At 35.0% G+C, this 13,648-nt stretch overlaps 1 protein-coding gene across 1 annotated transcript in view; it reads right to left on the bottom strand.

Annotated features, from left to right (window-relative positions):
• Positions 1–2,211: 2,211 nt before the first annotated feature.
• The window catches only part of CREBRF (CREB3 regulatory factor), a 29,227-nt gene continuing 17,790 nt past the window's right edge, over positions 2,212–13,648 (bottom strand). The window contains exons 7-8 of the mRNA XM_068990738.1: positions 9,040–9,162; positions 2,212–2,327 (exon numbers count right to left, since the gene is read on the bottom strand). Of these exons, the coding sequence (XP_068846839.1) occupies positions 2,212–2,327; positions 9,040–9,162 (239 nt within the window). The remainder of the gene's footprint in view (positions 2,328–9,039; positions 9,163–13,648) is intronic.

The following is a 13,648-nucleotide window of genomic DNA, read 5'->3' as shown; positions in this document are numbered from 1 at the left end:
GCTTACATTCTATTAAACCATTAGATCTGAGCTTATCTGTTTAGTGTGGATGCACTAACCATGTACATTTCCACCAAGCACACAGGTAATCTTGTGCATCACAGTCCAGCTAAGGTGTTAAGACCATCCTTCTCGGAGATTCCTCATAATGTCAAAGCATGAAAGCAACATTGCTCGGTTGTTACTGTGCGTATTAGAACCAAACCTTTATAAGCTATAGCTTCATGTGCTATCACTTACAAATGGGAGAGGGTGGTGGGCAGAAAGAAAACAAAAGGAAACACACTGTATAGACAAAATATAATTTAAAAGAAATTCTCCAAGGGGTATGGAGAAGTAGTTGGAGAAATAGATATTTTCCCAGCAGCTAGGTCTGAAATTTTTGGTATTTTTTTTTCTGGCTAAATAGGATTTTTTTTTTTTAAAGATAGAACTTTTAAGTTATCAGTTTTCAGAGTTCAAAACACAAAATCTGAAAATAAAACAGTGAGAGAGACAGGATGGAAAGATTTGTAGGGAAGGTTTATAATGCTGCCTTGACATAAGAAATTTCTCATCAAGAGGTAAAGCTTTAACATAGTTAGAACACTGACTAATGAAGCTGTTTTGTGTGAACAAAAAGAGCACCTAAAAACTAAATGTGTTACTATTTCTCAGTTCTAGAAACTATAGAAGAAGTCACATGTTAAGTTTGAAGAAGCTAGTTTGAAAATACCTGTACAAAAATATAAAAAATCTATAAATTTTTTTGTTTTTGTTTTAAGCTTGTGTTGATCTTTGAAAATATTACATGCACAATAATACATCAATTGGAAAAGTGGCAACTAAAGAATTAGATATTTTTAGCTTTTTTCTTTCTTTACATATATATACATAATACAATAAAAATAATCTGTATTTTGGTTGTTTGGTGGAAGTATACTACAACAAGCTAAATAAACTTTTTAATTTTCAAGGTCAAAAACTATTTTACCAATAGCTTACTAAAATGAAATATATTAAAATTTCCTACAATAAGTGCAGAAATAAAAAGACTTACAGACACCTAAATGGCCACCAACTTATCTACTATGGAAGCGAACTAGAGGAACAGCAAAATAGTATCTGTGTGTGTGGATGCTCCTTCTGTAGATAATTGGACCCAAACAGAAATAAAATTCACAGTTCAGTAAGATCCCTAACCCTGACCTTTTCGTTTTTCTTTTTTTTCTCCTTTTTTTTTCATACATTCATACAGTATCATGTAAGCTGTGCAAAACTTTACTTAGACTGGCAGTTTGCCATATCAGTTGCATTTGTCTTTGGTACAAAAAATAAAACAATCGCAATAATGTGCAAGTATTTGTCTTCTTCCGGTCAAGTACCGAAATATGAGTTTTCTAGAGCCATCTTTTTTTTTGTTTTTGTTTTGTTTTTTATACAATACACAGACTCTGTGGCATATATCTACATTTCAACATAGTCCTATATACATTCAAAAATTTTGAAAAAGAGTTGGAACAAAAAAACATTTAAACCCCATAATTTTTCCACCTATATATCTTGTTTTTTTTCCTCATTAGGGTTTTCATCATACAAAATATTACCAGTTTTATAGTTTCCCCAAAATACAAGGCACAAAGAATATGCTTTTTTTTCTTACTTGCACAGACATTATATATATATATTTATATATATATTTATATATACCATATAGAGCTCGGAAAATGAACATCTAATATGGCACATGGGCGTGAGTGCTGGGTTGTGCCATGTACAAGTGAGAGTAACAGTTGTGGAAAATTAGAACAAAAAGCAATAATTCTAAAAACAATCAAAACTGACTGTTTAAAAAAATGCTTCCTCAATTTTTTTGTGTGTGATTCAGAGCATAAACCTGCCACAATATTTGGCATTTACTATTATCTTCACTCTTTCAAAGTGTCTTGTCTTGCTTTAACAGATTTTGTAATCTGTATCTAAACATCTATTTAAATGTATGATTTTCAACTCTGATGCCTGTAGCAGTTTTAACCATGGTTTATGCTCTGAAAAATGCAATAATCAAGTATTTTGGATCATGCTTCACTTATGCTACTTAGTTCTTAAAACAATGTAACCTAATTGTAAATGTTTACATAATGCTAAACTGACATGCAAAACAGAATGAAAATTTACAATGAATAACGTGACAAACACAGACATTTCTGACCAGTGGTCCAATGAAGCTGATTACACTTTTGATGTTGGTATCCTTAGTCCTACAAGGCCTCCAGTGGGATTGCCTTCTGCAGTCTTCTCTAATACCTGGTTAACAAATTCTGAGGTTTGCCCAGCAACTGGGAGACCTGAAGAAAAGAGTAAAAGGCACACTTAGATATATCTGAAGGTAAGGAACAGGAAAATCTGAGGGTCAGGGGTGGCTCTCAGCTTGATGTGACTCCTAGATGAGTGCTTGCTGCTTGCTACTGCAGCCCAGAAAATAATTCTACCCACAGTAACTAGTGCCCACAAGACTAGCAGGGTCAAACCAAGAACAGTCCAAACCCAAATCCCAAGCCTGCCAACAGACACTGTTTCCTAAAACCTGCCAACAAGTCTTCTTCCTGTTCTCTCACAGCCAGTCTCTTCCAACTGCTTTAACTTCACTGTATCTCATGGATGGGCTTCACCCATGTGACCAAAAATACGTATCTACAGGATGTTTTCAGTCATTTTTTCATAAGGATACGATCAATTTTATGTGCATTTTTCTTCATTTTAAAGGTAAGTGGATAAATAAGCAAACTTGGAAGAGGAAAGAAAGGTGGGAGATACTGCATGTATGTTGATTTTTTTCTCTTCCTCATCCTCTATGACTGAGGTTGAAGATATCTGATTTATTGATTTTCAATAACAGAGGTATATGTGTTTGAAAATGTAGTAAAAAATAAGCAATTAAAAGGAGATGGAAGCAGAAAAATTTATTTAGTAACTGCTTATAAGAAGTTGATATGCTGTAAGAGTATTGACACCACCTTAAACATGTGATCAAATTCACTGGGACCAATAACTGGACAAACTGATACTGTGTGTTTCTTCAAGACTTTTTTTTTTTTTTTTTTGATGTGGACCATTTTTGGCTCCCTAACCAGGGATAGAACCCACACCACCTGCATTGGAAGGCCAAGTCTTAACCATGGGACCATATTATGTTTCTTGATTGACATAATGAGAAAGATATAACCTACAATGTATTCTTGCCAAGAAAAATTTAACTGTATCTGATCGGGGGAAACAGATAGATGTTGGGACATTTTACAAGATTAACTACCTGGATTTTTTTATGGAAAGAAAAAAGACTAGGAGACTGATTTAGATTAAAGAAGAACAACAACAAAAAACTAAATGCAACTCATGATCCTTAATTAGATCAAAAACAAACAAAAAAATTATAAAGGACATTATTGAGACAACTGGGGAAATTTAAATAGGAACTCCACATAGACGTTATAGCGATGTTGAACCAGGAAGTGACAGCAGTATCATGTCTAGGTAAGAAAGTGTCCCTGTTCTTGAGGAACACATGTTGAAGTATCAGTTAGGGATGAATAATCATGTTTGTAAGTTATTTTCAAATATTTAGGGGAAAATGTAGATGGAGGCAGAACTAAAGCAAATGCAGCAAAAATATTAACACTGGTTAATCTAGCTGAATGACATGCAAATGTTCACTGGACTATTTATTTCTACTTTTCTTGTAGGACTGATATTTTAAATGAAAAGTTGAGAAAAAAATTAAGTACACATTATAATTAAAAAGTGAGCCTGCAAGACAAAAATGCAGAAGTAGAAAATAATCAGAGGACACATACAAAATGAAACTATAATAATATGGATGACAACAGAATACGAATAGTATGACAACAGAAAGCAAGAAAGTCATATGAACAATCCTAATAGATCTTTTGATGACAAAAGTTAAAACCAAACATGCATCAATAAATAAAAATGAGTGAAACACATCCATTAAAGAAAAACTCCTGGGGACTCCCTTGGCAGTCAAGTGGTTAAGAATCCACCTTGTAATGCAGGGGACATGGGCTTGAGCCCTCATCCAGAAACTAGGATCCCACATGCCATGGGGCATGCCTGGGTCCCACAGCTGCTGAGCCTGTGCTCCAGAGCCCACACAGTGCAGTTACTGAAGCCACGCCAAGAACCCACGCTCTGCAACAAGAGAAGTCACCACAATGGGAAGCCCACGCACCACCACTCGAGAGCAGCCCCCACGTGCCGCAACTAGAGAAAGCCCAGGCACAACAGTGAAGAGCTCATGCGCTGCACTGCAGCCAAAAATAAATCTGTAAAAAAGAAAGAAAAACTCCTATAGCCAAACTGTAAGTTATATATAAAAGTCCAGGAGTGAATTTACAGTATTAAAATGAAGTCTACATTTTAATCTAAGACCTTTTACAAAGAGATCTCATATAAAGCAATACAGAAAGACTGAAAATTAAAGGGTAGGCAAAAAAGACAATTCTCAAAATGAGAGAAAATAGTTACAAATGAAGCAACTGACAAAGGATTAATCTCCAAAATATATAAGCAGCTGATGTAGCTCAAGATCAGAAAAACAAACAAACCAATCAAAAAATGGGCAGAAGACCTAAACAGACATTTCTCCAAAGAAGACTAGATGGCTAATAAACACATGAAAAAATGCTCAACCTCACTTGTTTGTTAGAGAGATGCAAATCAAAACTACAATGAGGTATCACCTCACACCAATCAGAATGGTCATCATCAAAAAATCTACAAACAAATGCTGGAAAGGATGTGGAGAAAAAGGAATTTTCTTGCACTGCTGGTGGGACTGTAAATTGATACAGCCACTAAGGAGAACAGTGTGGCGATTTCTTGAAAAACTAGGAATAAAACTGCCATATGACCCAGCAATCTCACTGCTGGGCATATACCCTGAGAAAACCACAATTCTAAAAGACACCTAGATGTCCACTGACAGATGAATGGATAAAGAAGTAATCGTACATATATACAATGGAATATTACTCAGCCATAAAAAATTTGAGTCAGTTCTGAGGAGGTGAATGAACCTAGAGCCTGTTATACAGAGTGAAGTCAAAAAGAGAAAGACAACATCATATATTAATGCACATATTAATATATGGAGTTCAGAAAAACGGTACTGATAAACCTATCTGCAGGGCAGCAATAAAGATGCAGATATAAAGAATAGACTTGTTGACGCAGCAGGGGAAGGAGAGGGTGGGATGAACTGAAAGTAGCTTGCAAACATATATATTACCATATGTGAAACCGACAGCCAGTGCGAATGTGATGTAGCTGCAGGGAGCTTAAGCCAGCTCTGTGACAACCTAGAACGATGGGGTGGGATGGGGATGGAAGGGAGGCTCAGGAAGTAGTGGACATATGTACACCCACTGCTGATTCATGTTGATATATGGCAGAAACCAACACAACATTGTAAAGCAATTCTCTTCCAATTAAAAAAAAAAACTAATGTGGAGGTTTAAAAACTTTTCTATACATGTACATTTCTGGATATCCTGATATGTTTATGTCATTGTTCCATCTGAAATTCTGTTTTTCCTTTATCTTGTCCTAATCAAAGAACAAATTATAAGTTGATTTCCTCAATAAAATCTTACCAAAAAAGAAAAAAAGGGTAGGCAAAGAGTTACCAAGCAAATATAAATAATAAGAAAGTTATACTCATGACTGTAATATCAGACAAGATTGAATTCATGAAAAAAGCTGTAATCAAAACCAAAAAAATATATGTTCTTGAAGATAAACTCATCTATAATGAAGGGGATGTAACGTACAGCATGGTGGCCATAGTTAGTAATACTGTTCCATATATCTGAACATAGGTAGGAGAAAGGATCTTAAAAGGTCTCATCACAAGAAAAAAATATTTTGTTAACTATGCATACTGATGGATGTTAACTGGACTTATTGTGGTGATCATTTTGTAATATATACCAATATCAAACCGGAACTTTATACACCTGAAACATAAAATGTTAATCACACCTCAAAAAATTAGAAGCAAAATGAAAAAATCCCTGAAGTTAAAATTAAAAGGAATGTAAGAGTGCAAATAAACACAACAGATAACACATCTGAGAGAAGAGCAGTGAAAAAGGAAAGAATTTTAAAATTAGAAATGAAGAGATCTTCTTAAATTTGAGAAAAAGTGAATATACCTCAGAAAATACTGAAGATAGACAAAGAAGATTCAATCCACAAATAGTAAGTGTCCCCAAAAAAGAAAACCATAGCAAGGTAACAAATTAAATACTAAAAGATCTGAAGTTATTTATTGAAAGAGCACAGAGTGTATATGTTACTACCGCCCTAAAATGACCAACTCCAAGACATAGTCTAGTAAAGTTACTAAGATTTAAATAAAAAGAAAAAAAAAATCCTGCTGACATCTGGGCAAAAACAGGAAATGACATAGGGGAAAAAAATCAGACAATTATTAGCTTTTCAAAAGCAATATTTTATCCCAGAATAAAAATGGAGAAACATATTTAAAATACTCAAGGCAGGAAAATGTGAGTAAAGGACTGTATCTGGTAAAACTGATGATCAGGTATAAAGGGAAAAGCACAAACTTATCAATATATAAACGTTTAAATTAAAAAATAAAAAGGCAGGAAGAATTTTTTTCTTACAAAACATTAGATTCCTCTCTCTACCTAACATAGGAAGACTATGTAGAAATAAAAGTCTTTTAGGGGAAAAAAACTCAAATGTTTACAATGTAATATGGTAATATCAACAACTCTTACTGAGCATTGAGAATTTGTGTTCAGTAGTATGCTAAGTGCTTTATACGTACTCTTTCCATTTAATCCACACAACTGTCCACATTTTATAGATGAATAAAATTAGGTTGAGGGAAGTGAAGTTACTTCCCCATGGTCCTTAGGTAATAAGTGGCAGGGTCAGGACTTGGATCTAGAACTGATTTCAAATACTCTCATTTTAACCATTATGCTAAATGAGCTTTTGTGTTTTTAAAACATGTCTTAATTTCCGCATATGACCAGTGGATATTGCTAGAGCCTAAGAGAAACCACCAGCATTTTTTTTGCATGTGTAAAAAGATAGGGAACAAGGTATGCAGAACCTAAAGCATCTTAAAATAATAAAAATGTTTCAAGAATGAAGATAAGTGTCCAGTGGAATCAAATGTTACACAGAATGTCAAGAAAAATAAATCCTCAAGGAAGTCTATTGGACAAGGCACTCAGTGGGCCACTTGTGAATTATACAGACACATACTAAACTATCTAGAATGAGTGTCAGATGACAAGGCCAAGCGATGATACATGGGTCTAGTGCAAGCATCTGCGACTGGCAGAACTTACTTCTACTCCTGGCCCCCCTACTTGTTGGCTTGTTGTCCTATAGCAAGTTACTTACTACCGTGTGGGGCTTCCAATTCCTTATCTGTAAAACCAGGATAATAATACCTCCTTCACAGAACTGTGGAAGTAAATGACTAAACAACCTGAATAGTCAGATCCTGGATCACAGTAAGTACTATAAAAATGCGAGCCGTTTACCTCTTTCTAGACTAACAAACTCTTTTCTCTTGTCTCTTAAATCTCTCTGTCATATCGTCTCCACTGGCCTGCAAACATGAAAGTTGTCAAATTTCATGAACTCTTTGGGTTAAAATCTATATGCAGTGCTAATTTTACTAATGATTCCCAACTGCCGTTCAGAAACACTAGTATATTTTACATTCATTATGAACACAATGCTGACAAGAGAAACTAACAGTCATTTCAAAAACCATGAGAAATTTACTAAGTACATGGAAGTATTCAACGTGCATTTATTTTCAGTGAAAGAAAATGCAATTATTTTAACAGCAGATTTGGTATACAGGAATATTTCTGTATAAACAGAAATAAAATATTCTTGCTCACTCCACTCCATCTAAGAATCTTAATTTCTTCATAGCAATTACCACAATATTATTATTATTTCTGGTTTTCTGTTTATTCTTTATGCTCCATTTTTAGACTGCAAGCTTCTTAAGAAGAGTAGCAACAAAGTCTTTGCTTAATCCCTGTGTTCCCCAACATCTGGCACATAGTAAGGCATTGAAAAAATTTTGTGGAATGAGTGAATTTATAATAACTGGGTATCAGAAAAGCTGTCTTAAATTCTAAGATATTTACAATTGAATTTTTTTAAAATAATAGCGTTTGGCACTCTAAATTCAGGTAACGAATTAATGATTGAAAAGTAAGCTTTAATTCTCTTAAGTGAACTGATTCAGTATACAGTAAGCATTCTGGGGAAAAATGAACTGGAAGAAAATTTTCAGGTAAGTGAAATTTACTACTATACAGAACGACGATGTAAGAACCAGTTTTTAAGAGACAATCTTAGAAAAAACACTGTTAAACAAAGAACCAATTTTACGACGCTTCAGGGTTTCCCAGACTGTGTTATGCTGTAATGCCCTTGGGATGCTACTGATCACAGGCTGATCTGACTCGCTCCTGTGGCAGCTAAGCTCTTGGTTCTCTAGGGTTCGAATGTCTGTCTACTCTAGCTACCTCTACCCTCCCTGTCAGGTGTCACTCTGCCTGACTTCTGTTTGGCTGCCTCTCTATTCCTCCCTATGTGGCACAATCTGTTCAGGGATGGAAAACCAGGTAAGCAAGTTTGTTAGAATCCTGGGAAAGAGTAAAACAAGTAGGTAAGAACCTCTAAAAGTATATACTGCAGGCTTGACAAGGTCAAGGACCTTTATTTTCCCCAAAGAAGGTTAAAGTTGCTAGAAGTTTATCCTTCCCAAGTGTTAAAATAGTTCACTGATGAAGTCTAAATAATAAGTGTGGTTACCAGCAGGATATGTTTATGAATGCTAAATCTTCTTGTAAAGGAAAGTGACTACAATGAGAGCACTTGAGTTTTTCCTTAAAAAAACTTTTACTATTCCCTTGAATCACATACCTTACAATGAATGTTATTATTTGTTATTAATTTATCCAGTATTCTTACCAAGAGTATCTTTAATGAGGATTTCAAGCTTCTGTCCCATGTTGGGTCCTCTCTCCTCTCTTGGATTCTGTACTCGGTTTACAATCTCTTGCTTGATGGAGTTGATTACAAACAATAGATTATCTGTAAGACAGAACAGGACACTTGGAACATGTCACTAACATGGAAAAATTTACTTTTAATTATGTAATAACAGATAATTAAAAATGAAGAACATATAAGAAAACATTAGGCAGTGATGGCTGTAAGCTTTCTTATCCAAAGTGATTAATTTCAAATGATGTGCCACTTTTGTAACAGCCTGCAGACATGTATCAGTCTTCCCTATTCTGTAAGCAATTTGTCCTACTTGCCTTCACAGCTTTAAGACCTATGACAGTGTCTGATACTGACTCAGAGTTTTAGTAAATGTTTCTTAAATAAATCATAGCTCTTTAAAGACAAAGCTTTAAAAACAAAATTCTCTGCCTTTAAGAAGCTTTAAAAAAAGAGCAAATTTAACCAAAAGTAAATAAGGAGGAAAATAATAAAGATAAGAGAAGTCAATAAACAGAACACACACAATAGAGAAAGTTAACAAAGTCTAAAGCTGGTTCTTTGAAAATATCAACAATATTGGTACTCATTCCCACCCTAATCCCCATCCCCAGCTAGACTGCTCCAACACCTATAGCTAGAATGAAAAAGGGGTTATCACTTTAAAACAAAGCCATTATAAGGATAATAAGGAAATGCTATGCTAACAAACTAAAAAACTTGGATGAAATGAACAAATTTATTGAAAATGTTACTTAACATGAAGAAAAGGAATATCTGAACAGCCCATTTCTAACAAAGGAATTGAATTCATCCAAAAATACTACCAAAAGAAAACTCAGAGGGTTTTAATGTAAAATTCTATCAAATATACAGTGAAGAAATAAAAGCAATCTTATCATACTTTTTCAAAAAACAAGAAAGATCATGACTGAATTCATTCTATAAGGTAGTATCCTCAAATACCAAAGCCTGACAAAGACATTACAAAAAAAGTTAATTAACAGACCAATATCCCTTTTGAATATAGACCTAAAAATCCTTGACAAAGTATTAGCAACAGACTAAAATATCAAACTAGAATCCTGCAAAATCTTTGCAATAGACTCTAAGTAAAAAGTAAAATACATCATAACCAAATACAGTTTATTCTAAGAATGTGAGGTTGGTTTAATAAAAAATGAGTTAATATCATTCACCATATTAACAGGGTAATATGTGATATAATACCAGAATAAAGGAGAACAATGATTGTTCCACTAAATGCAATTTAAAAATAAAAGAAATGACAGTATTCCCAATCTATTCGTGAAAAATGAAACTAGGAAAACAAGGAAACTTAAAACAATTGAGGGCATCTCAATTACCAAAGAACCTACAGCCAACATCAACTTAAAAGTCAGTTTCCGGTGCAAACAAGGCTGTCACCACTTCTATTCAAATGTCCTAAACACTGCAATAAGGCAAAGAATAGAATTAAAAGGCACAGAAATCAAAAGGAGTAAATAAGGCCATTTCTATTTGCAGGTGACAACTACTTACATAGAAAATTCCAGAGCATCTACACACCTACTATTGGAACTAATAAATTTAGCAAGAAAATACGGCAGGAGTAATACACGGAATTCTTTGGTGGCCCAGTGGTTAAGCATCTGCCTGTCAATGCAGGGTATATGCGTTTGATCCCTGGGCCAGGATGATCCCATATGCCTCAGAGCAACTAAGCACAAGGGCCACAAATCCTGAGCCCACACATTGCAACTACTGAAATCTGAGCGCACTGGAACCCGTGGTCTACAACAAGAGACGCCACTGCAGGGAGCAGCCTGTGCACTGGAATGAAGAGTAGCTCCCGCTCACCACAACCAGAGAAAGGCCCAGGCACAGCAATGAAAATCCAGCGCAGCCGAAACGTAAGTGTTAAAAAGGGTATAAAACAAAGTTTCATTTTACATATTAGCAACAACAAATTTGAAATTTCAACGAGTCCATTTACAATAACATCAAAAATATAAAATATTCAGGAATAAATCTAACAAAAGATGTTCAAGCACTGTACATTGAAAACTATAGAACAAGTCAGAGAAATTAAAGAAGACAACCAGATGGAAAGAGGTCCAAAGTTCATGGATTGGAAGCCTCCATTTTGTTAAGATGGTAATTCTCTCCAAATTGATCTACAGATTAAAGCAATTCCAATCAAAATTTCGGAAGACTTCTTTTATAAAAAGTGATAAAACTGGCTCCAAAATTGATAATGGTCATGCAAAGGACCTAGAAGAGCCAAAACAACTTTGAAAGAAAAGAACAAAATTGGAAGACCAACAAGGACGAACACTACCAAGACTTTTACGATCTACTACTGGGAAATAGATGGGGAAACAGTGGAAACAGTGTCAGACTTTATTTTTTTGGGCTCCAAAATCACTGCAGATGGTGACTGCAGCCATGAAATTAAAAGACGCTTACTCCTTGGAAGAAAAGTTATGAGCAACCTAGATAGTATATTCAAAAGCAGAGACATTACTTTGCTGACTAAGGTCTGTCTAGTCAAGGCTATGGTTTTTCCAGTAGTCTTGTATGGATATTGAGAGTTGGCCTGTGAAGAAGGCTGAGCACCGAAGAATTGATGCTTTTGAACTGTGGTGTTGGAGAAGACTCTTGACAGTCCCTTGGACTGCAAGGAGATCCAACCAGTCCATTCTGAAGGAGATCAACCCTGGGATTTCTTTGGAAGGAATGATGCTAAAGCTGAAACTCCAGTACTTTGGCCACCTCATGTGAAGAGTTGACTCACTGGAAAGACTCTGATGCTGGGAGGGACTGGGGGCAGGAGAAGAAGGGGATGACAGAGGATGAGATGGCTGGATAGCATCACTGACTCGATGGACATGAGTCTGAGTGAACTCCGGGAGTTGGTGATGGACAGGGAGGCCTGGTGTGCTGCGATTCATGGGGTCGCAAAGAGTCGGACACGACTGAGTGACTGAACTGATAAACTACAGTAAGATACTGCATATTCACATAAAGATAGACAAACAGCTCAATGGAACAGAATACAGAGTCCAGAGGTAGATCCATACATATAGGATCAACTGATTTAACCAAGGTGGAAAAAAAAAAATCAATGGAAAAAGGAAATCCTTTCAAAGAATGGTGCTTGATCAACTGGGTATTTGTTTGTGGGGAAAAAAAACAACTGTAAAATCTAAAACTATATAAATCCTAGGAGAAAATATACACAAAAATACAGTTTTGAAGTTGGCAAAGTTTCTAATTAGAACACACAAAAATATAAAATGAAAGACTAACATATCAGACTTCATCAAAATTAAAAATTTTGCTCTTTGAAAGATGTCAGTGAGAAAACAAAAGGCAATCCAAAGATTAGTATAAAATATTTTCAACATATATATCAGGTAAAGAACCTGTATCTACAATAAAGAACTTTTAGAAGACAAAATTTTTAAATGGCAAAATATTTTAACAGACACTTCACCCACATACACACAAAATATATAAACAGCCAATAAGCAAAGATGTTCAACATCATAAATTAATGAAATACAAATTAAGACCACAATGATATACTGCCACATATCCATCAGGTTGATTAAAAGTAGGAAGACTGACCTTACCTAGTGTTAGCAAGAATATGGACCAACTAAAACCTCCCTATACTGTTTTTGAGAATGTAAAATGGTATAGCCACTTTGGAAAACAGCTTGGCAGTTTTTTATAAGGTTACTCACAGAACATATGTCCACCCAAACACCTCCACAGGAATATTCATAGCAGCTCTATAGACATATGTCTATAGTAGTTATAGCAACAGCAAACAATCTTAAATATTCACCAACACGTGAATGGATAAACAAACTGCAGTATATCTAATACAGTGGAATACTACTCAACAAAGAAAACCATTTAACTATTGATACAGATGGAGAAATGTTTAAATAAATATGCAGAATGAAAGTAGCCAGGCAAAAAAGAGAAGAATGAATGTAGGATTCCATTAATATAAAATTTTAGAAAATGTACACTAATTTATAGCAACAGAAAGCAGATTGTGGTTACTCAGAGATAGGAAGAGAGAGGACCAGCTTACAAAGGAGCACTAGGAAACTTTTGGAGGTGATCAAAATGTTCACCATCCTGACTGATTCCACATGTATATACATATGTCCAAAGTAACCATATAATACTCTTTAAATATGTGGAGTTATTTTACTTTAGTTATACCTCAGTCAAGTTGTGGGGTGTTTGGGGGCAACTCACCTCCAGTTTCAACACGTGTAAGTCCTATGGTCTGAAATAAATCTCTACTACTTCAGACACTGCTTTGAAATTAATGATTTGTTATTCCTTATCTTGTAAAACTTAGAAGACACCAATCTAGACTAATACTGAAGAGGGAAATCAGAAATAACTGGCAGGGGGGGGGGGAAATAATTTAAAACTACATGCAGAGACAATATATTAAAAAATGTGTCACTAAACAGGAAAGCACAGCTGACTCCCTAAACCACATGAAACAAGAAATTTATGCTTGTTTCTCAAATAAACGAGA

Source organism: Capricornis sumatraensis, chromosome 18, assembly GCF_032405125.1.
Source record: "Capricornis sumatraensis isolate serow.1 chromosome 18, serow.2, whole genome shotgun sequence".
In the NCBI taxonomy this organism is placed as follows: Eukaryota; Metazoa; Chordata; class Mammalia; order Artiodactyla; family Bovidae; genus Capricornis; species Capricornis sumatraensis.
The sequence above is the reverse complement of the archived record's forward strand: the minus strand, read 5'-3'. Positions and strand labels throughout refer to the sequence as shown.